At 43.5% G+C, this 27,209-nt stretch overlaps 2 protein-coding genes across 8 annotated transcripts in view; both read right to left on the reverse strand.

Moving 5' to 3' along the window:
- Positions 1-11,612, reverse strand: part of LOC140615870 (ankyrin repeat domain-containing protein 26-like) — a 185,417-nt gene extending 173,805 nt beyond the window's left edge. Inside the window, exons 1-3 of one of the 3 annotated variants that reach the window (XM_072795925.1) lie at positions 11,430-11,612; positions 8,436-8,513; positions 4,236-4,354 (exon numbers count right to left, since the gene is read on the reverse strand). The gene's annotated coding sequence lies outside the window, so the exon portion shown is untranslated. Of the gene's footprint in view, positions 1-4,235; positions 4,355-4,929; positions 5,153-8,435; positions 8,514-11,429 lie in introns of those variants that run through there. The other 2 variants (XM_072795926.1, XM_072795927.1) reach the window with 2 other exon arrangements.
- LOC140615874 (uncharacterized) lies at positions 11,469-25,826 on the reverse strand. Of its 5 annotated transcripts, XR_012016383.1 has the most exons (6): positions 25,699-25,826; positions 24,436-24,654; positions 20,060-20,210; positions 19,649-19,765; positions 11,731-11,901; positions 11,469-11,582 (listed from the first exon to the last, which is right to left on the reverse strand). XR_012016383.1 is itself a non-coding variant. In XM_072795936.1 (5 exons), the coding sequence occupies exons 1-5, from the start codon at positions 25,718-25,720 to the stop codon at positions 11,784-11,786; spliced, it is 624 nt and encodes a 207-aa protein (XP_072652037.1). In that variant the 5' UTR covers positions 25,721-25,826; the 3' UTR covers positions 11,642-11,783. The 5 variants fall into 5 exon arrangements, 4 of the variants coding, with proteins under 4 accessions (XP_072652037.1, XP_072652036.1, XP_072652039.1 ...); XM_072795936.1 differs by lacking the exon at positions 11,469-11,582 and having other exon boundaries at positions 11,642-11,898; XM_072795935.1 differs by lacking the exon at positions 11,469-11,582 and having other exon boundaries at positions 11,642-11,901.
- Positions 25,827-27,209: the final 1,383 nt, after the last annotated feature.

The raw sequence follows: 27,209 nt of genomic DNA on the forward strand, positions 1-27,209 counted from the left end.
AAATATGTAAGAAGTGTTATGTCAGGGCTTGTGCAGGTCTCTGGAGCCCTCTCTCAACCCCGGATGGCCTGGCATCAACAATCTGGTGGTTGGATTAGTGGGTGTGGTTCTAGGAGCTGAGGTTTAACCAACACGGGGGAGGAGTTTCAAGAAGTTGAGAAACATCACCCTGCTGGTGAGGGTAGGCTGAGCATCCAACTCCCTTTCTCAAAACAAAAATCACCTTCCTTCCCTCACCACGGCTTCATTGCCATCGTCTTGACCTGGAAATCTCCAGGCCCATCCCATCTCCGTAGCAACTAAATTTTACTTCTAAAACAACAACAACAAAAAACAGTCTGATGTCGTCATTCTGCTGCTTTAACCCTTTCAATATAGTGGCTCCTACCATGTTCAAATAAAGTCAAAGCCAATCAAGAAGAGGGCTCTGCCTGGGCCCCTGGGTGGCTCAGTTGGTTACGCTCTGACTCCTGGTTTGGGCTCAGGTCCTGATCTCAGAGTCAGTGGGGACTCCCACTCTGTGGGGAGTCTGCTAAAGTTTCTCTCTCCATCTCCCTCTGCCCCTTCTAGCACTTGTGCACATTCTCGCGTATGCTCACGTGTGGCTCTCTTTCTCTCTCTTGTTGACATACTTGAAAATGAACACAATGGGTCCAAAGACACACTTGAGGTTTGCGTGTGATAGAGGCTGGGAGTGGGGGCAGCTAGTAAGAAACAGAGAATGGACTAGAGGGGCACAGTAAACTTTACTTTAAAAGAACATTTTATAGCAATTACAGAAAGATCCTTGTAATAGTACACATGCTACTGTGCCACTTAAATGCTAGCAACATCAATTTGTTTATTCACTGTTTTTCTAAAACCAGGTTATTAGTAACTTTGCTTCATCACCACTTACTAGTCACATTTACTTTGAAAAATCACCAAGCTTAAAACTCATGAGCTAGTGTAACTAAGACTTTAAAAAAAAAAAAAATTGGTGTGTTTTTTTTTTTTTTTTCAGTAGAAATAACAACCACCTGTCACTACTTTTTGGCCTTTCACGTGCTATAATTTAATACTAAATGCCTGCCTGTATTTGCCTAACCTATGTAACTATCAAAGAAAGGAGTTCTTCACTATTGTATTTGAAACTCAAAACCACCTTGTTAACAAACATTATAATTTCCATTTTATAGGAAGGAAACAGACAGTGGCCACATTACAACTAAATAGAGACACACGTGCATGCACTGTTTTGGGCATGTCTGTTTAATGATTAAGGGGGTGCTGATGAACACAACGATACACAAAGATATTGTGGCAATTCCATAAAAACTAAAGCAAGCACTCTACTCTTTACATGTATTGTTAGGAAAATGCCACATCTCAACTTTTTCATTTCTTGAGAGTTGCTACTGCTTGAGGCAGGCAAATTTCAGCAAATTTGACGGGAAAAAAAATGGACTAAGATTTCTTCTATCCTGTGAAGCAAAAGCACATCGGAAGTGGCTGATTTTCAAATACTATATATACATCAGTAACATCCTTCTCTCATGACAAGACAACCATAACCTATTCACCTGAGTTTGGTTTTGGTGCAGATAGGGCTAAGGCACCACAGGTATCAATTTCCTACAGACTCAAGTAAGACTCACAATTTTTTTTTCAGCTTGAGTTAAATGAAAAAAAAATGCAATTCATATTTCCAGAAGCAAAACTAAGCTTCTTGATCTCATTTTACTATTTTAAGAGTTCTGATCACTCCCAGCATTGCTGTGTGGCAAGATCTCATCTCTGGTGGCCGACCATTTACCAAGAACCAGCTCCAGACTCTTTTTCTTCGTTTTGAGCTTGCATGTATTTATACACAAAATATCATTTCAATGGCATTGTGTGCAAAAAAAAAAAAGGGAACTTGTCAAATTTCAGTTGACCTTGTCAACGGTAATTTTGTTTTCTTTTTTTTCTTTATTATTTTTTATTGGAGTTCAATTTGCCACCATATAGCATAACACCCAATGCTCATCCCATCAGGTGCCCCTCTCAGTGCCCATCACCCAGTCACACCCACCCCTTGTTCGTTTCCCAGAGTTAGGAGTCTCTGATGGTCTGTCTCCCTTTCTGATATTTCCCACTCATTTTTTCTCCTTTCCCCTTTATTCCCTTTCACTATTTTTTACATTCCCCAAATGAATGAGACCACATAATGGTTGTCCTTCTCCGACTGACTTATTTCACTCAGCATAATACCCTCCAATTTCATCCACATAGAAGCAAATGGTGGGTACTTGTCATTTCTAATGGCTGAGTAATATTCCATTGTATACATAGACCACATCTTCTTTATCCATTCATCTTTCGATGGACACCGAGGCTCCTTCCACAGTTTGGCTATTGTGGACATTGCTGCTATAAACATCGGGGTGCAGGTGTCCTGCATTTCACTGAATCTGTATCTTCAGAGTAAATCCCCAGCAGTGCAATTGCTGGGTCGTATGTAGGGCAGATCTATTTTTAACTATTTGAGAAACCTCCACACAGTTTTCCAGAGTGGCTGCCCCAATTGACATTCCCACCAATAGTGCAAGAGGGTTCCCCTTTCTCCACATCCTCTTCAGCATTTGTTGTTTCCTGAACAGGCCAATAACCAGGGAGTAAATTGAAGCAGTCATCAAAAACCTCCCAAGACACAAAAGTCCAGGGCCAGATGGCTTCCCAGGGGAATTCTATCAAATGTTTAAAGAAGAAACCACACCTATTCTACTAAAGCTGTTCGGAAAGATAGAAAGAGATGCAGTACTTCCAAACTCGTTCTATGAGGCCTGCATCACCTTAATTCCAAAACCAGACAAAGACCCCACCAAAAAGGAGAATTATAGACCAATATCCCTGATGAACACAGATGCAAAAATTCTCAACAAGATATTAGCCACTAGGATCCAACAATACATTAAGAAGATGATTCACCATGACCAAGTGGGATTCATCCCCTGGATGTAAGGCTGGTTCAACACTCGTAAAGCAATCAATGTGATTGATCATATCAGCAAGGAAAAACCAAGAACCATATGATCCTCTCAATACATGCAGAGAAAGCATTTGACAAAATACAGCATCCATTCCTGATCAAAACTCTTCAGAGTGTAGGGATAGAGAGAACATGCCTCAGCATTTTAAAAGCCACCTACGAAAAGTCCACAGCAAATATCATTCTCAATGGGGAAACACTGGGAGCCTTTCCCCTAAGATCAAGAACAAGACAGGGATGTCCGCTCTCACCACTGCTATTCAACATAGTACTAGAAGTCCCAGCCTCAGCAATCAAGCAACAAAAAGAAATAAAAGGCATTCACATTGGCAAAGAAGAAGTCAAACTCTCCCTCTTCGCAGATGACATGATACTCTACATAGAAAACCCAAAAGACTCCACCCCAAGATTGCTGGAACTCATACAGCAATTCGGCAGTGTGGCAGGATACAAAATCAATGCCCAGAAGTCAGTGGCATTTCTATACACTAACAATGAGACTGAAGAAAGAGAAATTAAGGAGTCAATCCCATTGACAATTGCACCCAAAAGCATAAGATACCTAGGAATAAACCTAACCAAAGAGTTGAAGGATCTATACCCTGAAAACTACAGAACACTTCTGAAAGAAATTGAGGAAGACACAAAGAGATGGAAAAATACTCCATGGTCATGGATTGGAAGAATTAATATAGTGAAAATATCAATGCTACCTAGGGCAATTTACACATTTAATGCAATCCCTATCAAAATACCATGGACTTTCTTCAGAGAGTTGGAGCAAATTATCTTAAGATTTGTGTGGAAAGGCAATTATTTTAAATTAATGTGGCTACGAACTGCTGCCATCCTTAACCTCAGAAAATATATTCTTTCTAATTTTTTTGTGGCCATTCATTTACTCAAGTTAAATTCCAGCTCATGAATGTTGTCCATAAGGAGCCTAAACCTTCCTGCTATTATTTCATATTCTTCTTCTAAACAAGGGCAGGCACACGTTGGCTTCATTAGTGCACACAGCCAGATCACTACCATGAAAGGAAATCATCTAGGTATTTTTGGTAGAATCTTTAACAACTTCCATGCCCGTCAGGGAAGTGGAACAAGGCTGTTTTGTTCTGCCTTGCAGAAGGCAACAATTTGATCTCTGGTTTATGAGACGGCGCTCAAAATATTTTTCTGTATGTTTTCCCACCAAGAGAATCTGACATCAGCATGGTTTTACCTTTACCAGTGAATGCAGGCTTTTCTCACCAAACATATCCCAGAGAAAGGTCAGGTCTTCCTGGCTGTCCACATGTGGCCCCAGCTGGCCTCGCACAACAGCCAACAGCTCATACAGACCTAGAAAGTGAAAATAAAACACAAAGCGTAATTGTAGAGTGATCTCATTAATTTCACTTAAGGTCTGTGTGAAGGATGGCTGGAACATGTCGTTTTTACTGGATCAGAATTCTGGGCCATCAAGCAGAACGCTTCTCCGAGGAAGCCAAGGAACCTTTTTGATTTTTAAAGCCCAAGCAAATATGCATCAACAGGCTAGCCTAACCTTTCATTTGTCAACATTCTCCAGGCATCCAAGTGGACACAACCCGAGGCAGAAAACATGTACAAGTTTTCAGAGGAAGAAGAAAACTAAATTGTCACTACATTTGCCTCAGTGTTAGCCAAAGAGCAAAATGAGTCATGAATAAGAAAAACTTCCTTAGAAGAGCAGAAAATTGATAGAGTGGACCATTAAAAAGGTTTTGCGGTTTCCAAAGAGTTCCTAATGATATACAGCTTCAAAACCATTCACGTTATCTACATCCAAATTCAAGTTCCAAAAAGCTAAGGCCTATTAAGCCATACGTGGTGTTGCTTTCTTGTAGCTGCTCATTTTTCAAAAACAACCACAAGCTACACAGCACTGAGTTTACCTTTAACTCCAATCTGGGTGTATGCCGTACCCTCTGAAAGAGTTAAGGAAAAGGATGCAGGTTCCTCGGGGCCCTCCTCACTAGTCTCCTGGGGCTAGACAGTAGCGCCCTGTTCCACCAGTAGCCTGTTGCAGAAACCCTCCACCTCCTTTGGGGGCCGTCAGACTCCTGTCCAAGAACTGTTACGACAGTGCCTGCCCCGGGGCCTCTTCAGGGAGGTGACCTAGAAGAAGTCAGTATCAACTCTCAGCACACGTTTCACTTTCCAGTGGGATTATACGAGGTAAAAAGGAGAAACTTCCTTTTATTTCTGTCTGCTGTCTACAGGAGCACCGAAACCTCCTGGGATCTACAACACAGGAACGTGTTGTTATTCCTGCTCTGAAGAAGTGCTGCTGTTTATCACAGGGAGAGCTTCACGAGATATGTAACTAGCAAAGAATCATAAATTATGGCCTGCTGATTAGTATATCTATTATCTTCCTAAAGTATTATCATATTTTGATAATCAGTGATCATTCACCAAATGTATTCACTTTCCCTTGGAAAGCTGGATCTGTAACTTGAGACGTTAAACTCAAACATTCCTGGGACTGCATGTGGCCAAAAAGATCTATCCTACTTTAGGGGGAAAAAAATGTCTCCCTATTACACTCTTAAGTATTCTTGATGATTTACACTTATTCCCTTAAAAACCTGGCTTCATGCCTAAGCTAGCTCTTCTTTATGATTTCATGACAATATATGTAAGGTGTCCCAACATAATTCGATGGATAATAATACAGGTCTCACTTTACACATACACAGATATACACACCTTTAAAAACATGACAATTGCCAAGATCAGATCAGGTTAAGGTCAGAGGTTCAAATTGAAAATTATATAAAAAGGAGGTAGAATTTCACTATTTTATTATTGATTTCAGGAGCAGTAAAAGGAATTCCTTGTTCCTTGGAAATATGATTAGTTTAATTAATGATACTAGTTCAATGAGGTATAGTTCTTGGGGGTGGGGGGAGGTTAAATGAGGTAATATATTAGAACAGCCCCGGCACATGCTAAATAGTCTGTTTCATATGTAACTCAGGGAGCTTCAGCTATTGTTATTATTATTACTGTTATTCATGACTATTATTTTTTTTAAGATTAATTTATTTTACAGAGAGGCAGGGGACAGGGGCAGAGGGAGATAGAATCGTAAGCAAACTCCACGTTCAGCATGGATCTTGACACGAAGCTCCAAATCATGACCCTGATCATGGCCGGAGCTGAGACCAAGAGTCAGACACTCAACCCACTGCACCACCCAGGAATGCCCATCACTACTGCTATTGAAAAATCAAAACTCTGAGTCAAACAGACCTAGATTCAAACCAGGTCTATACTTCATTTATCTCCCATAATTTACCTCAGCCTTCTTTCCATCATATGTTCAAAAGAAACAGTAATCTACACATATAATAAACTGGACAGGAAAAAATTCACAAACGTATGCACATACACAAGTGTGTGCATATAATACAGGTAAAATCTGAAAAAGCCTAAGGGACTACATCAGTGATGATGTACCCACTGTGGTCACCATAACTATGCGAGATGTCACCACTGGAGGAAGCAGGGTCAAGGGTACGTGGGATCTGTATTATGTCTTCCAACACATGAATCCACAGTTATCTCAAAGTACAGTTAAAGCAAGAGAAGAAGTGGTGGTAAATATGATTGTTATAAGAATGCAAGGGAACAAGGCACGTAGTCCTGTGGTTGGCACAAAAGAGGCATTTGATGAATTTTTTAAAGATTTTATTTATTCACGAGACAGACAGAGAGAGAGAGAGAGAGGCAGAGACATAGGCAGAAGGAGAAGCAGGCTCCATGCAGGCAGCCCAATGTGGGACTCGATCCCGGGACTCCAGGATCACACCCTGGGCTGAAGGCTGACACTTAAGCACTGAGCCACCCAGGCGTCCCTGATAAAAAGTTTTTAAAAATTGGGCAGCCTGGTGGCTCAGCAGTTTAGCACTGCCTTTGGGCCAGGGCTTGATCCTGGAGACCCAGGATCAAGTCCCACTGTGGGCTCCCTGCATGGAGCCTGCTTCTCCCTCTGCCTGGGTCTCTGACTCTCTCTCTCTCTCTCTCTCTCTGTGTGTGTCTCTTATGAATAAATAAAATCTTTAAAAAAAAAAAAGTTTAAAAAAAAATAAAGTGATTACTTTAGACTTCCTCAAGTGGCAACTGCCCCTTACTAGAATTATGTCTATACCTTTACTCAACTTCACTTCAAAAAGTTTGGTTCTCTAATGAAGAACCAAGAGGAGCAGAGGAATAAGCATCTGCATAAAACACATCAAGTGAAAGATCCCTATAATTTCTAATCTGTGGATAAAACCTGAAAGGAGTCTGGGGGATTAACCAAATAGCAAATCACTTAGACATTGATGACATATGCCTTATTATCTAAATTAAAATAGAAAACACAGGGACACCTGGGTGATTGAGAAGCTGAGCATCTAACTTTGGCTCAGGACGTGATTCCGGCCCAGGATCCAGTACCACGTTGGGCTTCCTATGGGGAGCCTGCTTCTCCCTCTGCCTGTGTCTCTGCCTCTCTCTGTGTCTCTCACAAATCAATAAGTAAAATCTTTTACAAATAAAATAGAAAACACATATAAGAAAATCAACTTCTGAAGATGATCGATTTTTTTTTTAATCATATGGCCCCGATATTTAAACTATGGCTTTTTAAAATCATAAACAAGGAAAAGGTTTAAAAAGCAACAGATAAGCCCTAGGAGATCATGAAAACCAGCCTTCACACGAGACCTATTTCGCGTCTGGCTTAGTGTCCTTTACAGTTTATCCAGGTGTGCTTTCAATTCATCCGAGTTTGAAAGTGAATGACAAGAAACAGCAAGGTAATTCCCTCCCCCAGACGGAAAATAAAATGATAGCTACAGGAAATTACTCCATCAATGCCAACTGCTTCTTAAACTTATTCTTTGGTTATGAAGGTAATCTGGAAAGGTCTAATATCCATAAATCATTACGATGCTTTATACTCCATTTTGAAAACAATCCTGTCTTTTTATGTATTTCATCAGGCCTCGTTCTGACACTAGCGTACCTGTCAATTTTTTAGCACTGTCAGCAACAGACCTAGCTCATTTGTCTTTATTTCTCCAAAGCATTCCTCCTGCCTGTGACTTTCTCAGAACACTAGTAGCTGACAGTTTCTCTCTGCCCAGACAGTTCTAGCCTCAAACTTCTGCTACCGTAGCTACCCAGGTAGAACAGAGGGCATCCCCACACACAATTTTTTGAGGAGAGTGAATGCAAATCAGCACAGTATCCACATAAGGTCCTCGGTGACAGGACTTTTGGAAACATTTGCAGCTTTTTCTGGTTTTCACCCCTAGGATCTCACACTTGTGTCTGTGCCAAGAAGAGCTCTGCTCAGGACCGGGCCCGAGGAAGCTGGGTGGCAGGGAGCTCCGAAAGGCACACTTACATCATCGGCCAAGACTGCTGTGCCATGGAGGATGGGCACGGGGTTCTGCTTCTCATAGTAGTGGAGCTTTTCATGAATCTAGAAGAAAAACAAGAGTATACAACAAGTTCATCTGCTAGTGAATGGTGAGATAGTTGAAGGGTTTTCAGCACTGCAAATAGAAACGGATCCACTAAACCTCAAAAAAAAATTAAACGTTTCTATAAATCTATAGAGAATAAATAAGTGGGCTTATTTCTATGGTTTAGTCTGTCTTTTTTTTTTTTAAGATTCTCATGTGAATGTTTATTTTTTTAATCAAAGTTTTTCTAATTGTGACATCATTGACATGTACCATTGTAATACTTTTATATGTACACCATAATGATTTGCTGTATCTATATATTGCAAAATGATTACCACAGTAAATTTAGTTACTATCACCATACATTGTTACATATGATGTCAAATGGGGGTAAAAATCGTTATCAAATAGAGCCCACATAAAAGCTAAACCTTTTTCCCTTGAATAATTATGATAGTTTTCTAAAATCTGTAACTCCTAAAACATATTGCTTCAGTACTTGAAGTATCAGTTGTAGTTCATATCTCTGCTAAAAATACACATGATGATTAAAGCCAAGTGATAAGGCAGCAGCCACTTGGGTTGGTACACGATAACCACTAGAGGCAAGGGAGCTGGCGTGGTGTGTGCCCTCCTGAGCATGCGGTTCCTTTCACTTAGTCTTTTTTTCCCCCAGATTGTCAACCTTCCTCCCAAATTCAAACTTCTAAGAAACAGAAGGACTGCTCCTAGATGAAGACATTTCTCAGAACCATTGAGCTTAGATAACTTTCTATCCTGTATAACAAGGAAAATTATACTATCAGGGAAAAATTGGGTCCTTTTTTTCCCAACATTACCCAAGAAACAACAAAGGTGAGATTGTATTTTAGTGCACTAGAAGACACATGGAGTTCCTTAAAAAATCTGCTTTAACAAATGCAAAACTGTTGGCTTTTACGTTTTATCTACTTCAGCTCTTACACAGGTGCCTTTAAAATGTTATACTTGAAAACTTACTTGAGCCTCTTCTTATTTACAGTTGAAGAAATTACCCCCCTGCACTATATATATAAAACAGTTGCACCGCAGAATTTCCAGTTTTTAATAGGTATCAAGTAATACACTCGTAGGGATCAGGTCATCTACTCTTTATTTTTTTTAAAGATTTATTTATTTATTTTTATTTATGATAGACACTGAGAGAGAGAGAAAGAGGCAGAGACACAGGAGGAGGGAGAAGCAGGCTCCATGCCGGGAGCCCGACGTGGGACTCGAACCCGGGACTCCAGGATCGCGCCCTGGGCCAAAGGCAGGCGCCAAACCGCTGAGCCACCCAGGGATCCCCTCATCTACTCTTTAAATAATAACTTGCAATGGTCCCACACATAGAAACAAATGAGTTGGGACTTAAAACTCAGGCCACCTGGCTCAGTATCAGAGCTTGTCGTCACTCCACATGCCTGCCTCTCAGACTAACATCTTGTCTGCCTTTTTCACGGAGCTCTATCATGGCTGGATGAACAGATAGAGAGAGGCTCGCGGATATGTGACAACTAATACCGGCTGTTTCCAGGGACTACAGGATTAGGGATGGCTTCTCTTCACCCCTCCCTGTCTTTCTTCTTTCCGACAATTCTTAATTTTTCCAGATTAAATTTGTATTGATACTGTACCATAACTACAACTTAAACATTATATGCCCCAAATAAATACATTCTTTCTCCACTTCATTTCCTTCTTCTGAGGGGCTTTTATAAACAAGGAGCCCCTCTTTCCACATCATCTTTCCCTCTTCACCCAAGTGAGTTGAGTGCGTACCCCTACCCTGTCCACCCTGGGACTTTGTATTGTATCAGGAATTTTTAAATGCTCTCCCAGAATTTCCAAATGCTGGTAACCCTATGATGATATGTGTTTTACTCCAGGACATAATTTTAAATATTAAGTTCATATGAAAGTGAAAATTACTGCAAGTAATTAATGTTCAATCTCACAAAATATTTTCTACCATATATACCAATAGTGTTTTCCTGGTGTGACTAGGTAATATGGGAATTCTAGTCACAGAATTTATTTATAAATTTCCAAATACTACCCATCTCATCGTGGCTTTCCCAAAAGGGGCCTCACTTGGCTAGATATTTTGGTCACTCAATGTGCCGTGGAATCCACTGATGATATCTTACTGAGACTTTCCTCATTAGTTCTCTGAAGTTGTTTTTTTTCTCCTGGTCCTGTCTTTATTGGGTCATAGTATCAGTGTTACACTCCTTCCGCTCTTTTTTACACTGTGGAAAGTTTCAATCTTTTTATATGCTCTCAAATCATCTCAACGCCACTAAAGTAATCTCTTCTTTAAGTGTTTTATGGCGTTCCCATGGGAAACCAGGTGGATCGGATACATTATGGAGGGCAGCTTCATCCCCCAACTTTATTTCTTGTGGGTGGTGTCTGGAAATTTCTCCATTTAGGTTTTCTATCTCTTCCTTTGTCAGTTACAGTAAACACCATGTCCTGCAAAATTATTCATTTTTCTCTGGCCTTAAAAAATTAAATGGGGATCCCTGGGTGGCGCAGCGGTTTGGCGCCTGCCTTTGGCCCAGGGGCGATCCTGGAGACCCGGGATCGAATCCCACGTCGGGCTCCCGGTGCATGGAGCCTGCTTCTCCCTCTGCCTGTGTCTCTGCCTCTCACTCTCTCTCTCTCTGTGTGACTATCATAAATAAATAAAAATTAAAAAAAATAATAAAAGATTAAATGAATCTGACTCAGTTGGGGAATGGGGCAGATGGCAGAGGATTAGGGGTCCTCAAGCACCTGGCCCCACCAACTTACCTAGACCAGAGACCCCTTCTGGATCTCCTCAGAGGTGGCTCGTGACCCCTGCAGCCCCCGGCCATCCCCATGCGTCTCCCCGTGTTCCCACATGCTGCTCTGCCAGCACTCACCGTCCGGGTCCTTCTCACAGTAGCACTGGTACTTGCTCTCCACCTCCATGTTCTCCAGAAAGGCCGTCACCTGCTGCTTGTCCTCGCAGTCTCCCAGGCCTGGCACAGACCCTGCTGGCCTGGCAGAGCTCAGCCAGCCTCTCTGCATGCCTGCTGCGTGGTCACGTGAGCCAGCGGAAGGCCGTGGCCTGGGGCGGAGCCGGGGCGGGGCGGGGCGGGGCGGGGCGTGACACACACACACACCCCCTCCAGGTCTCTGTGCTGGTCTCCCATTCAGGAAGGGGGTGCACAGCCCATCTACCTTTGAAGACCGTTGGCTGTTGCCGCACTTCTTGCTTCTCTAGCTCCTTCCCTCTAACTGGTGACAGCCTCTCTGCAGCACTTCTGTGCCAGCTTTATGCATCCCGAGCATTGCAGGATCCGTGGTCTCTCATGTGGCCCATGGGCAGTTTCCACTGGCAACTTAGCACTACTGAAAGAAAAAAAATCAATTAAGATTTTTATGCGCCTGGATTTGAATCTGCGACAGGATTATTATTTTCGCATAATTGTTTTCATAAGGCTGTGGCCAGGGCTGCAGAGCTTGTCAGAGCTTTGCTATTAACCTTCGCAGCATTTGCTTATCGCCATCATGTTTGGAAAATTTCTACTACACAACTATAATTATCTCAAGTCATATATTCAATTAACTAAGATAGGTAAAAGACTTAAAATTAGTTCATAGAAGCCTAGTCATTGAATATAGTAATACAGAGGTGCCTGGGTGGCTGAGTTGATTAAGCATCCAACTCTTGATCTTGGCTCAGGTCATGGTCTCTGGGTCATGAGATTGAGCCCCATGTTGGGCTCTGGACTCACTGTGGAATCTGCTTGAGATTCTCTCTCCTTCTTCTGCCCCTCTCCTCTCTCTCTCTCTCTCTCTCTCTCTCTCTCTAAAACAAATGTTGGGAAAATAAAGAAAATACTGATACAAACATAGAGGTTCCTATCTTCTGAATATTTAGGATCTAATTCCCAAACAAGGAATTAACGTCTATATTACAGGAATATAGACATTATGATATTCACCAATAAACTGACAATGTTCATACCAGCCCTCATTTAAACACTTCTTCCCACCTAACACATGCCCTCTACACTGTCATTGGTTTTTATCTTGGACACCATAAACATGACTGCAAAAATACAGGACTTCACAGGGCTGACGAAAATGATGATGAAGTGATGCTGGTGGTAAACAAGCCTCTGAAAGAGGTCTGCTAGTCAACAACTGAGAAAAATGTAACATATCTGACAATACTCCCCACTTCGAAAGGGAACAATCTGAACTTCAAAAATGAACAAAAACCAAATACTACTGCAGAAACTAAAGCCTTCAAATATTTTTGTTAAAATGCCCTTTTAACTGGAAAAGTCAAAGTGCTCTTATAAAATGTTGGTAGCAATATTATGCCAACAAAGGAAAATTCAGCAGGATGCATTGCATCCATGCTAAGAATTAGCAGTTACAACTGTAACCTACAATGTTCTTAATTACATTTCAAATGTGGTCACATTTTAGATTTCCTGTTCCTAGATAAAGTTCTGTTCACTTCCCCCACCATTTTCTTGCTCTTTTCATACCCTGTTTAATGTGGATTAATTGCAACTGGCCTTTTCCTACTATGTATTATTACTAGATAAATGGACCACAGACTAATAACATCAACAAAGAAAGTTAACAGGGTTCCAACCTTAACTGATAGTGAATCTAGCTATGCTAGAAGTGGAACTGAAAATGCATTTATTTCACAAAAACAACCAAAAATATAAGCCGCCAAAACAGAGTCAGAATACAAAGCACAATAATAAGAATTAGGTTTTCTTTATCCTGAGAGCTAATTTCCCCCACCGCCAGGGCTTTGTCGTTTAAGAAATTCTGTTATACAATGTCATGAAGCCACCAAATTTTTCCAATAATTTTTAAACTAAGGATATTGACCTTTTGCCAATAAATTGTTTCCAGAGAAAGCACAAATTAATGCTTTCTCAGATAAAAACTGATAGCCACTAAAAATAGAGATGAGGGATCCCTGGGTGGCGCAGCGGTTTGGCGCCTGCCTTTGGCCCAGGGCGCGATCCCGGAGACCCGGGATCGAATCCCACGTCGGGCTCCCGGTGCATGGAGCCTGCTTCTCCCTCTGCCTGTGTCTCTGCCTCTCTCTCTCTCTCTCTCTCTCTCTCTGTGACTATCATAAATAAATAAAAATTTTAAAAAAATAGAGATGAAAACAAAATAGACTATACAGGACAACTGGATTCCTACATGCACAAGAATTAACTTAGATCCCTATCTCACACCATACAGAAAAATTAGCTCAAATTTTAAATCAAGGGGTAAATCCTCATAACCTTGGGTTTGCAAATAGATTCTTAAATATGTTACCAAGAGCATAAGCAGCACAAGATAAAATGGATACTGATCTTTATAGAAATTAGAACTTTTGTACAAAGGATACTATAAGACAAGTGAAATGATAGCCTACACAATGGGAAAAATATTTGCAAGGTGAAAACATGATAAGGGTTTAATATCTAAAATATATAAAAAAATGCCAAACTCAACAACAAAAAGGCAATCAGATCGCCAGACTACCTGAAAACATGCTCAACATCATTAGTCATTAGGGAAATGCAAATCAAAACCACAATGAACTACCACTTCATGCCCACTAGAATGGCTATAATCAAAAATTACAGAGTGTAACAGGTAGTGATGAGGATATGGAGAAATTGGAACCTTCATATAATGCTGGTAGGAATGTAAAATGGTGCAGACTCCACGGAAAACACTTTGATGGTTCCTCCTCACAAACCTAAACAGAATTACTATATAAGCAGGCATTTCAGCCGCTAAGTGTCTACCCAAAAGAACTGCAGCCGGGACTCAAAACAGATAGTTGCACAGCAATGTCCATTGCAGCACCATTCACAATAGCCAAAAGGTGGACACACGCAAGTGTCCATCAACAGATAAATGGACAAACAACATGCAGTGGACACACATAGTGCAATGTTATTCAACCATGAAAGAGAAGGAGATTCTGATACATGCTACAACATGGACGAACCTTGAAAGCATTGCATGAAATGGTATAGTTACAAAAGGGGAAGTACTGTATAGTTCCACTTATGTGAACTATGTAAAACAGTTAAAATCTAGAGACAAAGGGTAGAATGGTGGTTGCCGGGAGCTGGGGGTGGGCAACAAGGGAAGTTAGCGCTTAACAGCCACAGAGTTTCTGTGTAGAGTGATGAGAAGGTTTTGGAAATAGAGAGTGGTGATGTTTGCGCAACATTCTGAATATACCTAATGCCACCACATTGTACATTAACATGGTAAAAATGGCAAATTTTATACATGTATCTTACCTTAAAGAAAAACTGAAAAATAAAAGCCAACTACACGTACATTATGAAACATTGTACTCCTTACAGCTAAAAGGGAAATCACACTACTGCCATTATTATGAGTCTCAAAATGAAAGACAAAAACTACATAATGAAAGAAAATTATTGGCAGAATTCCTGTATGAAATGACTATTGCACAAAGTTCTGTACAATGCCATGAGACACAACATATTCAGCAACTTGTTGACACAGCATTTGTGTAAAGACTAAGATATAATCACAGTAAGATGATATATTAAATCTTTTCAAATGAAGTTTATTTTTATCTATTCTCTTTCCCCTTTTTTTTGGTATTTTTTTTATTGGAGTTCGATTTGTGAACATATACAACACTCAGTGCTCATCCCGTCAAGTGCCCGTCACCCAATCAACATCAACCCCCACCCACCTGCCCTTCCACCACCCCTTGTTCGTTTCCCAGAGTTAGGTGTCTCTTACGTGCTGCCACCCTCACTGATATTTCCCACTCATTTTCTTTCCTTTCCCCTTGAATCCCTTTCACTAGTTTTTATATTCCCCGAATGAATGAGACCATATGATGTTTGTCCCTCTCCGACTGACTTATTTCACTCAGAATAATATATTAAATCTAACAGACCACAGTGTAACAAGTAGAGAATTTGCTTCTGTATCTCCCTCTAGATCTGGTCTAGTCTGATTCACCTGCTTCTTTTGTGTATAAACTTTTAACTGTCGCCAATTAACAGTATTTATTAAAGGTGACTGTACTGCAGGAAAGTCTACTGCTATTACCCACTGTAATAAATAAAGCCATTCATTTGAAAAACTCAACAAAAGGAGAAATGACTGTTGGGCTTTTTGTAATAGCAAGAGCACGCAATGTAGCAGAGTCATTGCTAACATGTAGTATGCTAGCAGATATTTACCTTATAAGAAAACTATTAATAGAACAGAAGTGAAACCCCACCTGTAAGAGCTACTGTGAGAAATGCCACTAAGTGATTTTCCTGTTTAAAAATGAAAAATCCAGGGCAGCCCGGGTGGCTCAGCAGTTTAGCGCCACCTTCGGTCCAGGGCCTGATCCTGGGGACCAGGGATCAAGTCCGACACCTGGCTCCCTGCTTGGAGCCTGCTTCTCCCTCTGCCTGTGTCTCTGCCTCTCTCTGTCCGTGTCTCTCTCATGAATTAATAAATAAAATATTAAAAATTAAACAAAAATTAAAACCCATTATTACATGAAGAAGACTTTTTGCTTCATTCATAAGTACCTGAAGAGCAGTAACAAGGACAAGAACACGTGGCCTGGTTTAATTTAAGGAATGGAAGCTCTATGTACTGATCCCCCCCAACAAAAGTTGTATCCAAATGCCAATTCACACGCTGCTTCCTGTTCACACAGAACAGCTTGCGGTCAGCCACATGCCTAATGAGCTTGATTTGCTATGGAAGAGAACTGTAAAAATAAAAACATGATCCATTCAAAACTCCAGAGTATACCTCATTTTGGAAGCAATTTGAAGAAAAAAGAGCACCAAGTTGAAGACCCTGATTTTCCATGATGAAATATACTCGATAATCAAAAGGGAAAAATAATTCATGTTTTAAATGAAAGATGAGAACAAAACATTTGTAGGACATCGGCAAGGCCAATAAAGTCCATTCTGGTTACTTCAAAGGGCTTCTGCAAGTGGCATATTGCAGTGACACAGTCAAAACCTTTCTTCATTCGAATCTATGGCTTTAAGAATGGAACTTCATGCTTTTGATGTTGGAAATAAAGGTTAACTAGATTCCTTAAAGCCTTTCTTAGAGCCTATGGTATAAACAATGTGAAGGTTGGCCGAACATTTTTTTTTCATTTTTTCAATAAATTTATTTTTTAGTGGTGTTCAGTTTGCCAACATATACAATAACACCCAGTGCTCATCCCATCAAGTGCCCCCCTCAGTGCCCGTCACCCAGTCACCCCCACCCCCCACCCACCTCCCCTTCCACCACCCCTTGTTTGTTTCCCAGAGTTTGGAGTCTCTCATGGTCTGTCTCCCTTTCTGATATCTCCCACTCGTTTTTTCTCCTTTCCCCTTTATTCCCTTTCACTAATTTTTATATTCCGCAAATGACTGAGACCATATAATGTTTGTCCTTCTCCGATTGGCTTATTTCACTCAGCATAATATCCTCCAGTTTCATCCACGTCGAAGCAAATGGTAGGTATTTGTCGTTTCTAAAGGCTGAGTAATATTCCATTGTATACATAGACCACATCTTCTTTATCCATTCATCTTTCGATGGACACCGAGGCTCCTTCCACAGTTTGGCCATTGTGGACATTGCTGCTATAAACATCGGGGTGCAGGGGTCCTGGCATTTCATTGCATCTGTATCTTTGGGGTAAATCCCCAGCAGTGCAATTGCTGGGTCGTATGTAGGGCAGATCTATTTTTAACTCTTTGAGGAACCTCCACAGTTTTCCAGAGTGGCTGCACCAATTCACATTCCCACCAACAGTGCAGGAGGGTTCCCCCTTTCTCCACATCTTCTCCAACATTTGTGGTTTCCTGCCTCGTTAATTTTCCCCATTCTCACTGGTGTGAGGTGGCATCTCATTGTCGTTTTGATTTGTATTTCTCTGATGGCAATGGCATTTCTATACACTAACAATGAGACTGAAGAAAGAGAAATTAAGGCGTCAATCCCATTGACAATTGCACCCAAAAGCATAAGATACCTAGGAATAAACCTCACCAAAGAGGTAAAGGATCTATACCCTAAAAGCTACAGAACACTTCTGAAAGAAATTGAGGAAGACACAAAGAGATGCAAAAATACTCCATGCTCATGGATTGGAAAAATTAATACTGTGAAAATGTCGATGTTACCCAGGGCAATTTACACGTTTAATGCAATCCCTATCAAAATACCATGGACTTTTTTCAGAGAGTTGGAACAAATTATTTTAAGATTTGTGTGGAATCAGAAAAGACCCCGAATAGCCAGGGGAATTTTAAAAAAGAAAACCAGAGCTGGGGGCATTACAATGCCAGATTTCAGGTTGTACTACAAAGCTGTGATCATCAAGACAGTGTGGTACTAGCACAAAAACAGACACATAGATCAATGGAACAGAATAGAGAATCCAGAAGTGGACCCACAACTTTATGGTCAACTAATATTCAACAAAGCAGGAAAGACTATCCACTGGAAGAAAGACAGTCTCTGCAATAAATGGTGCTGGGAAAATTGGACATCCACATGCAGAAGAATGAAACTAGACCACTCTCTTTCACCATACACAAAGATAAACTCAAAATGGATGAAAGATCTAAATGTGGGACAAGATTCCATCAAAATCCTAGAGGAGAACACAGGCAACACCCTTTTTGAACTTGGCCACAGTAACTTCTTGCAAGATGCATCCATGAAGGCAAGAGAAACAAAAGCAAAAATGAACCATTGGGACTTCATCAAGATAAGAAGCTTTTGCACAGCAAAAGATACAGTCAACAAAACTAAAGGACAACCTACAGAATGGGAGAAGATATTTGCAAATGACGTATCAGATAAAGGGCTAGCTAGTATCCAAGATCTATAAAGAACTTATTAAACTCAACAGCAAAGAAACAAACAATCCAATCATGAAATGGGCAAAAGACATGAACAGAAATCACACAGAGGAAGACACAGACATGGCCAACAAGCACATGAGAAAGTTTTTTTTTAAATATTTTATTTCTTTATTTATGAGAGACAGAGTCAGAGGGAGAAGAAGCAGGCTCCCTGCAGGGAGCCCGACGTGGGACTTGATCCCAGGACCCCAGGATCATATCCCCCGGGCCGAAGGCAGGTGCTAAACCACTGAGCCACCTGGGGATCTCGAAAATACATTTGGTTTTGTAAAAAAATAAAATAAAACGCAGCTCGAACCTATATTGTGCAAAGGTAAATATGCAAATTAGATCTTGCCGAACAGGTAAACCCCCCCCCAAAAATACAAAAGTAGAGAAACTGGTGTTTACAACTCATAATAACTGTAGAAATTATCTAATCTGGTTCCATGCCCTTAGAGATGGGGCCCCAGAGCTAAGGGTGAGGTGCACAAAATCACAGCTGTTTGGGGGAAGGGGCAATAGCAAAGGAAACGGCGATCTGCTGCCCAAGTCAGCTCTCAGCCAATGGATGAACCAACGGATGCATTATAGTTAGATAACCTATCAGTGAAAAAGAGCCATGACCATCAGGGACAAACACTGAGTACTCAGGTCTCAGAGGACACCCCCAGGACCCCACTATGACTCAGAGAGACTCTGGGGGAAGAGTGTGGATGCTCTGCGCAATGGACATGGGAGAAAGATGCAGACCTGTGATGAGGTATGGCTGGGGATGCATCTGGAAAAGAAGACCCCATGACAACAGGTCTGCAGAAAGCAGCAGACATGATGGGAGGTTAGTGTGGAAAAGCTAAGCCAGCCCCACTCTGTCCAAGGGCTCCCGGCATGCAGAGGACGAGGTTATACCAGACACACAGCACTGGGGGTGACCAACTTGAGGCCAAGCCATCAAGATCAGAAAGCGGAACAGACCATGGAAGTGCGTACTTTTGAAGAGTTTCCAGAAACACCTGTGTAGTCATACTTCGAATGTGTCCCATGACGAGTTGTTGGGCCACTTCTAATTCCATAAAAATATTCAAAGTTTTAATCAGTGAAAATAAAAGACACAGTCTCTCCTAATGATTGCTGGATTGTAAAAAACAGCTGAGAAGTAATTTAAAAGTGCTTTCCCATAAATATGGGAGATGCAATCTTACCTTCTGAGTATAGTCCTTTCTATGGTCAAAGCACATTCACTACATGTGTGCACACGGAGCTCTCGCCAGGATGCCATCTGCTTAGCGACACAGCAGAGTTCAGGGAAGCGCACGGCCCTAGGAAGGGAACCCAAACATCAGTCCAGGCCTCACCTCTGGCTGGTCCCACGGGCTCCCTACATCTTGGGATCCTCAGTTTCACACAGCCTCCTTGCACGGGTGCAGAGGGGACGGCACCATCACTACCCCCATTCCACGGAGAAGAGGACTGATGCTCACAGACGCTGTCACAGCCAAGTGCACACAGCCTGGAGGTCAGGAGGGGCAGAGCCACCCAGCCCTCACCCACTCGTTCGCTATCGTGCCCCAGGGTCACCCCAAGATCGCGCATCCCGCAGCCGAGGGGCATACATCCGGTATAAACGCTCTGCTGGCTTTTCAATCCACAAGGAGAACAGGCTCAGCCTCTGATTCCACAGCAAATCTGACACCGAGTTTTCTAGGGAAGAGCATTCAGCTTCTACCACTTTCAACAGGATCTGGGTTCTGCTAAAACAGGACTCTAAAATGGGAAAATCAAAGATACACAGTCTCCAAATCGAAGACATATGATCCTAGATTCAGAGTCGGATTCTAACTCCACACCCAGGCCCGGGGAGCACACAGCCCGGCAGCCAGCACCCTCTGCCCCACGGGCAGGCACAGGACACTGAAGAACCTCCTGGGCCCGTGGGAGCCACGGCCTCATTCTGAGAAGCATGCTGTGGCATCCTGTCTGCCAGTCAGGCATGGGGGTCACATCGCTTAAAACCTAGTGTGAAATACGCCAACCTCATGTAACTGCATCACTGTCAACACATATTGGGGAACCTTCTTTTCAAGAAAGCTCAGCGTGGGGTACTTCCAGTATTTATTTGTAAGTCTCTCTGTAGCCACACCAGGATGACTCATTTGCACTTTAAGATCACTTGCATAGGACATCTTCTGAATCATCTACGCTGAACAAACAACTGCTAAAAGGAACCACAGAGTAAAGGAACGGCCAGAGTTGGAGGAAGCATAGACGTTCCAGGATAAAAAGGGCTTCAGAGTTAGATAGGAAAGAGAAATGGACACAGATTGAGGGAGAAATGGAACAAAGAAACAGGTTGATAGAGAATTTCCCAGGTGGGTGATATGGCTTGTGCAAAGGCCCAGTGGCAGGCAACAGGAAACCATGAACAGCAATCCCACAGGAGCAGTGTTTGCTCCACAAAGCTTCATGTGGAGTACCCCAGGAAAGAGGATATTTTGCAGCAAGCTTTGAAAGCCAGAAAGGAGAAATCTGGATTTGACAAAAGGCAACAGAAAACAGCATGCAGAGAAGTGACATGATAAAAATGGCCTTAGAAAGATTATCCCAGCAGCTGTGTGTAGGATGGTTTCAAGCCCAGGGAGACTGGAGGCAGAGACCTGCTAAGAGAATATTCTACTAATTCAAGCACAGCGGGGGGAGGGTGTGGTCGGGGTACACAGCCTGGTGGAGAGAAAGAGCACTCCTATGGGAAGGAGCAGCTGCAAGCCATCCTCAGTTTCCTCATCTGTGAAATGCGAGGCTTGACCAGACACTTCGCCTTGAGGACTTTGGGATCTAACAGATTCTAGATGATCCAAAAGACGATGGATAAGATCTCCAGGTGGGCTGGATACAAATAGAGATTGGAGATCTGGAGAAGGAAAAGCAAATCCCAAACCACACCTAAACAAGGAGACCGGGCTTTGCAAACTATAGTTCCAGCACTTAGTATTCTCCTAAAATCCTCCTAAATATGCAATTGTGTCCATACCACCTAGAAGCAGATTAAAGAATATCCCCAAGTAGTGGGTTAGTGGTTCCAACCTTACCAGACCCTTGACACTGCCCAGGATGGCACCATCCTCCACTGGCCCAGGCAAGAGCCCTGGAGGGTCCCTGAGGCTCCCCTGAACACCCTTTCCTTGGGCCTGAAGACGATTCCCTTCACCACCCCCCACATTGCTCCCGACTCCTGATGGAAGCCTTCAGAACTCACCTGAGATGCCACGCCTGCCCCCACGCTCCAGGCTGCCTCTCATCATACGACTAATGCCCCTCCTTCAGGGTGGCCCCCACAGCAGACTCGTAATTATAATCGTGAAGACACTTCTAGAAATTGTTATGTAGTTACTTAATATTTATCTCCCTCCACAGACTCCAGCAAGGGCCTTCTTGTTTACTAAAAATACATGGAATGCTGAGCACAGAGCTTGGCCCATTGGGAAACATTAAATGAGTGAAAACACGGGAATCTTCTCTCTTGTATCCACCGGACACGCACAGAAAAGTATCTTCTAAAGAATCATATAATCACCACGTATCTAGAAATTCAGCCAAAGTTATCCAGATTATTACAAATGCTAGGAAGGGGGCACCTGGGCGGCTCAGTTGGAAAAGTGTCTGACTCTTGGTTTTGGCCCAAGTCATGATCTCAGGGTCCTGGGATGGAGCCCTGCATTGGCTACACAGTCCACATAGAGTCTGCTTGTCCCTCTCCCTTCACTTCTCCCTCTGTACTCTCTCCATCTCTCATAAATAAAAGTCTTTAAGAACAAATTGCTAGGAAGATTTACCAGATGGATTAAAAATACATATCCTGGTGACAAAGGCATCTACCCCTCTCTGATTTTCCACTCGTGGCCAGACATCCAAGTGTCGAACATGCCTTTCTATGGGAACAGAGGATGCTAATCCTGCAGCCCTTGTTTCTAACCTGCGTTCACTCGGCCTTCCTTGAAAGGCTTCACACACAGAAAAAAAGATGAGACACACAGAAATCCACACTTGAAGTTTTTCTGGTGTGCGAGCACCATCCTACTGAACCTGTGATTTCCTGCTATTTAAGGAGAGATCTGTCCCACTGTTTAAGATACAGTGGAAGTTGTCAAAGTCCAGTGGAGCTACAACTTGGTAAACCCCAGAAGTGTTTGTAGATGGAGCTGGCAACTGGATGTGCCAGACACCCATCGGGGACCCGGCAACCCGGCCGCCTAGGGAAGGTCAGATGTGTCGTGCAGACACAGCTGCAGGGGCCAAGAGCTGGCTCAGGAATTCCTGTGGGAACAGCCCACCTGCTGGACCATTTCCACTCGGCAGGAGAAACTAATGAGCAGCTCATAGGCTCAAGAAGCCCTCCCCTCAGAAAAGGGGCTGGAAGCAATGACGGTGTTACCAAGGCATCGCTTTAGAGGGAACCGAAATCTATACTGCACCGTTTCCACAGCTCTGACTTTCAGGGGCCTTGAAATGCCCATCCTGTTGCAATTACAGAGACAGAGAGGGCCATTATCCCTAAGTTTTGGCAGACTGTAAAACGTAACCGTGCTTTCTCTGTACATTTATTTTTAAATACCTCAAGGAAAATAATTATTATTTATCTCATTTTATTATGTTGGATCATCTTAGAAGACACGCGTTTTGTTTAAAAATTGGTAAATCTCCATCTGGTGCATTGATAAATTCTTTATGCCTATGAGATTTGAAAAGATGAATAAAGAATTCAAAGAAGCTTCAGGGCTTAAATACTGACTTGCACCTCCTGGTTATTTCTTCTGTTCTCTCTCTGTAACTCTCTGCAATCTCGCAGTCACCCACCCCCCCCCAATCCCTCTGGGGTGGCCTCAACTCCTCACGGATCTGCCCATAATTTCTGAAGACTTTCAGTGATGCCTCCTATCTCACAGAGATTCTTTCAGTTCTTTTTCCTAGAAGGAAATGTTTACTGAGTAAACTTATGATTTAAATAAACTTGATTCTTCCTACTGATTTGAGTGCCCCCCATACAAAGCTTCAATATAAATAAATTGTGGTCATACTCACCCAGAAAAAACACTAAAAAACCCTGAGACTCAAATCCAACAATACATTAAAAGGATCATTCACCACAATCAAGTGAGGTTATTCTGGGGCTGCAAGAATGGTTCAATATCCTTGAATCGATCAGTATGATAGAACACATTAATAAAGGATAAAAATCACATGATCACCTCAATAGATGCAGAAAAAAAAATTGTCAAAATTCAACATCTATGATAAAAAAAAAAAAAAAAACCTCTTCCAGTTGGTTTAGAGAAAACATCCAGAACGTAATAAAGGCCATATATGACAAACCCAGAGCCAACAACATCTCAGTGGTGAAACATGAAAGCTTTTCCTCTAAGATCAGGAACAGGAAAAGAATTCCTATTCTCATCACTTTTATTCAACACTGTACTGAAGTTCCAGTCACAGCATTCAGACAAGAAAAAGACATAAAAGGCATCCAAATTGGTAAGGAAAAGTTACTATTTGCAGATGACATGATACTATATTTAGAAAGTCCTAAAGATTACAACTGTTAGAAATAATAAATGATATAATTGGCTGCTCCCAAATTAGGAGTATAAATATTTATAATTGTTAGAACTTCTTAATGGATAGACTCTAAGTGTGATATAGTGTCTCTCTTCATCTCTTACTACATAGTCTTTGGTTTAAAATCTAATTTATCTGAGTGGGAAATATCAGAGAGGGAGACAGAACATGAGAGACTCCTAACTCTGGGAAAGGAACAAGGGGTGGTGGAAGGGGAGGTGGGCGGGGGGTGGGGATGACTGGGTGATGGGCACTGAGAGGGGCACTTGATGGGATGAGCACTGGGTGTCATGCTATATGTTGGCAAATTGAACTCCGATAAAAAAAAACTGGAAAAAATAAAAATAAAATCTAATTTATCTGATATGAGGATTGCTACCTTGCTTTCTTTTGAGGTCCATCTGCATGATAAATGGTTCTTCACCTGCTACATCACTGGCCATCAGAGAAATACAAATCAAAACCACAATGAGATACCACCTCACGCCAGTGAGAATGGGGAAAATGAACAAGACAGGAAACAACAGATGTTGGCAAGGATGTGGAGAAGGGGGAATCTTCTGGCACTGTTGGTGGGAACACGGCAGGTGCAGCCACTCTGGAAAACAGTAAAGAAGTTCTTCAAGAAGTTAAAAATAGAGCTACCTTATGACCCAGCAATTGCATTACTGGTTATTTACCCCAAAGACACAGATGCAGTGAAACGCCAGGACACCTACACCTCAATGTTTATAGCAGCAGTGTCCCCAGTAGCCAAACTGTGGGAGGAGCCACGATGTCCATGGACAGATGAATGAAGAAGATGTGGTCCACATACAATGGAATATTACTCAGCCACCAGAAAGGATGAATACCCACCATTTACATCGACATGGATGGGAGTGCAGGGTATTATGCTGAGTAAAATAACTCAATCAAAGAAAGACAATTAACGTACGGTATCACTCATCAGTGGGGTATAAGAAATAACGCACCAGTGGCCCCGCCGCCCCGCCCCGCCCTCCCTCCCGCCCTGCCCCTCCCGGCCCTCGGCCCGCCTGCGCCCCTGTCCACTCGCGACTGCCCCGCGCCGCAGCCGGACGCCGCGCCCTCCTCCGTCCCCGCAGCTCCCCAAGCCCGCACGCCCGCCCCGGATGCCACCTGCGGCGCGAGCCCGCCGGGCGCCCGAGGCGGCGGGTACCCCGGGGCGCGTGCCGCACGCCGCCCGCGCGGCCGGTGCCAGGGCGCCGCGAAGTTAGCGCGCGGCTCCCCACGTGCCTCAGCGCCCGGGGGCGGCGCCCCGCACCCGGAGGACCGACCCGGCACCAGCTGCGGCGGGCGGCGTGGCCGGAGGCTCCCGAGCCGTCCCGGGACCGTCCGTCCCGCCGCCGGCGCTGCCCTGAACCCGAGCCGCCTCCGCCTGCGCCCCTGTCCCCTCGCGGCCGCCCCGCGGGAGCCGGACCCGCCCCCTCCTCGGTCCCCGCGGCTCCCGCAGCCCGCCCGCGCCGCACCCACGTCCCGGGAGCGCAGGGTCCGGGAGGCCCCGCCCGCGAGGCGCACAGCCCCGGCGAGGGACGAGGCCGCCGCGCGCAGCCCAAGACAGTGCGCCCCGGCGGCTCGGGGTCCCTGCCCGCGCCCCGCCCGCGGCCCCCGCGACGCGCACCTTCCTCAGCCAGCGCAGACATCCTCGGGCGCTCGGAGTTCACAGGCGCAGGGCGGCATGGCGCGCGGCCCGTCGGTCCGCCCGCCCGACCGTCCGTCCGTCCGCGGGGCCGCCGCCGCTCGCTCGGAGCTCCCGGCCGGCGCCTGCGCACTGGGCGACCCGGAGGCCCGGCGCGCGGGGGGCGGCCTGCGCGCCGAGGCACCTGGGGAGGGGCCAGGCCCCCGCCGGCGCGCAGGCCCCGCCCCGGATGCCACCTGCGGCGCGGGCCCGCCGGGCGGCCGAGGCGGCGGGTACCCCTGACAGCAAAGGCTCATGGATCACCTCATCTTTCCTTCTGAATGCAGACTTGCCTCAGAATGCCCAGCAAGGGGGATCCCTGGTGGCGCAGCGGTTTGGCGCCTGCCTTTGGCCCAGGGCGCGATCCTGGAGGCCCGGGATGAGTCCCGTGTCAGGCTCCCAGCATGGAGCCTGCTTCTCCCTCTGCCTGTGTCTCTGCCTCAATCTCTCTCTCTCTCTCTCTCTCTCTCTCTCTGTGACTATCATAAATAAGTAAAAAAAAATTTAAAAAAAAGAATGCCCAGCAAGGCTCTCTTACAGGCCATAACTGCATATACTCCAGACAATGTTTATTTCTCACTGTTGCTTGCATTCATCAGTTGTAGGCAAAATTATCAGAGACTGAGAAAGCACAGATTTTGTTACTTTTGTCTGCTACCTAAAAGAAGGAATAGAGAACTTGGACCTCAATGTAAACAAACCTAAAACCCACATATTAGTATTCATTACTTTATCTATATTAGTGGATAGAGTGACCTTCATTTTGGAAACATGAGATCCAAGTTTTCTGTGGAGGAAACCTGATCTCTCTCAGAAAGATTAAACTTCAGCTCTTGAGTGTATCTCTCGAGATGTTTCACATCCAAGCTTTGAATGTGACCTGTATTCAAGTCCATTCAAATTCATAAATATTTACTGCATCTCTGCTCTCTGGAAAATGTATTCCCTGGTAGGAATTGGTTATTAACAGATGGAAAAAAGCTAATAGATCCTCCATGGCAACTGTATTCAGAGATGACATTTCATAATATCATAAACTCTTAGGATTGCTTACGTGACCAATCCAAAATTCCTAATAACAGGTAAATCTATTCTAAAATTTATTCTTGAAATTTCTTTGAGAAGAAAATATGTTACTCAGCAAATTTGCAATATACGGGCAAATGTAACAGCAGTTTTAATCTAGGTAAGAGAATAATTTCCAGGGACTCCAGCAACATTTGTTAAGTAGCGACAATAAAGGTCAACAACTTGACAACAAGTCTTATCTGTCCATTAAAGCCAGTCTTTTTTTTTTTTTTTTAAGATTTTATTTATTTATTCCTGAGAGACACAGAGGAGAGAGAGAGGCAGAGACACAGGCAGAGGGAGAAGCAGGCACCATGCAGGGAGCCCAATGTGGGGCTCCATCCCAGTTCAAAAGGATCACACCCTGGGCTGAAGGCGCCACCAAA

This window comes from Canis lupus, chromosome 24 (assembly GCF_048164855.1).
Source record: "Canis lupus baileyi chromosome 24, mCanLup2.hap1, whole genome shotgun sequence".
NCBI lineage: Eukaryota > Metazoa > Chordata > Mammalia > Carnivora > Canidae > Canis > Canis lupus.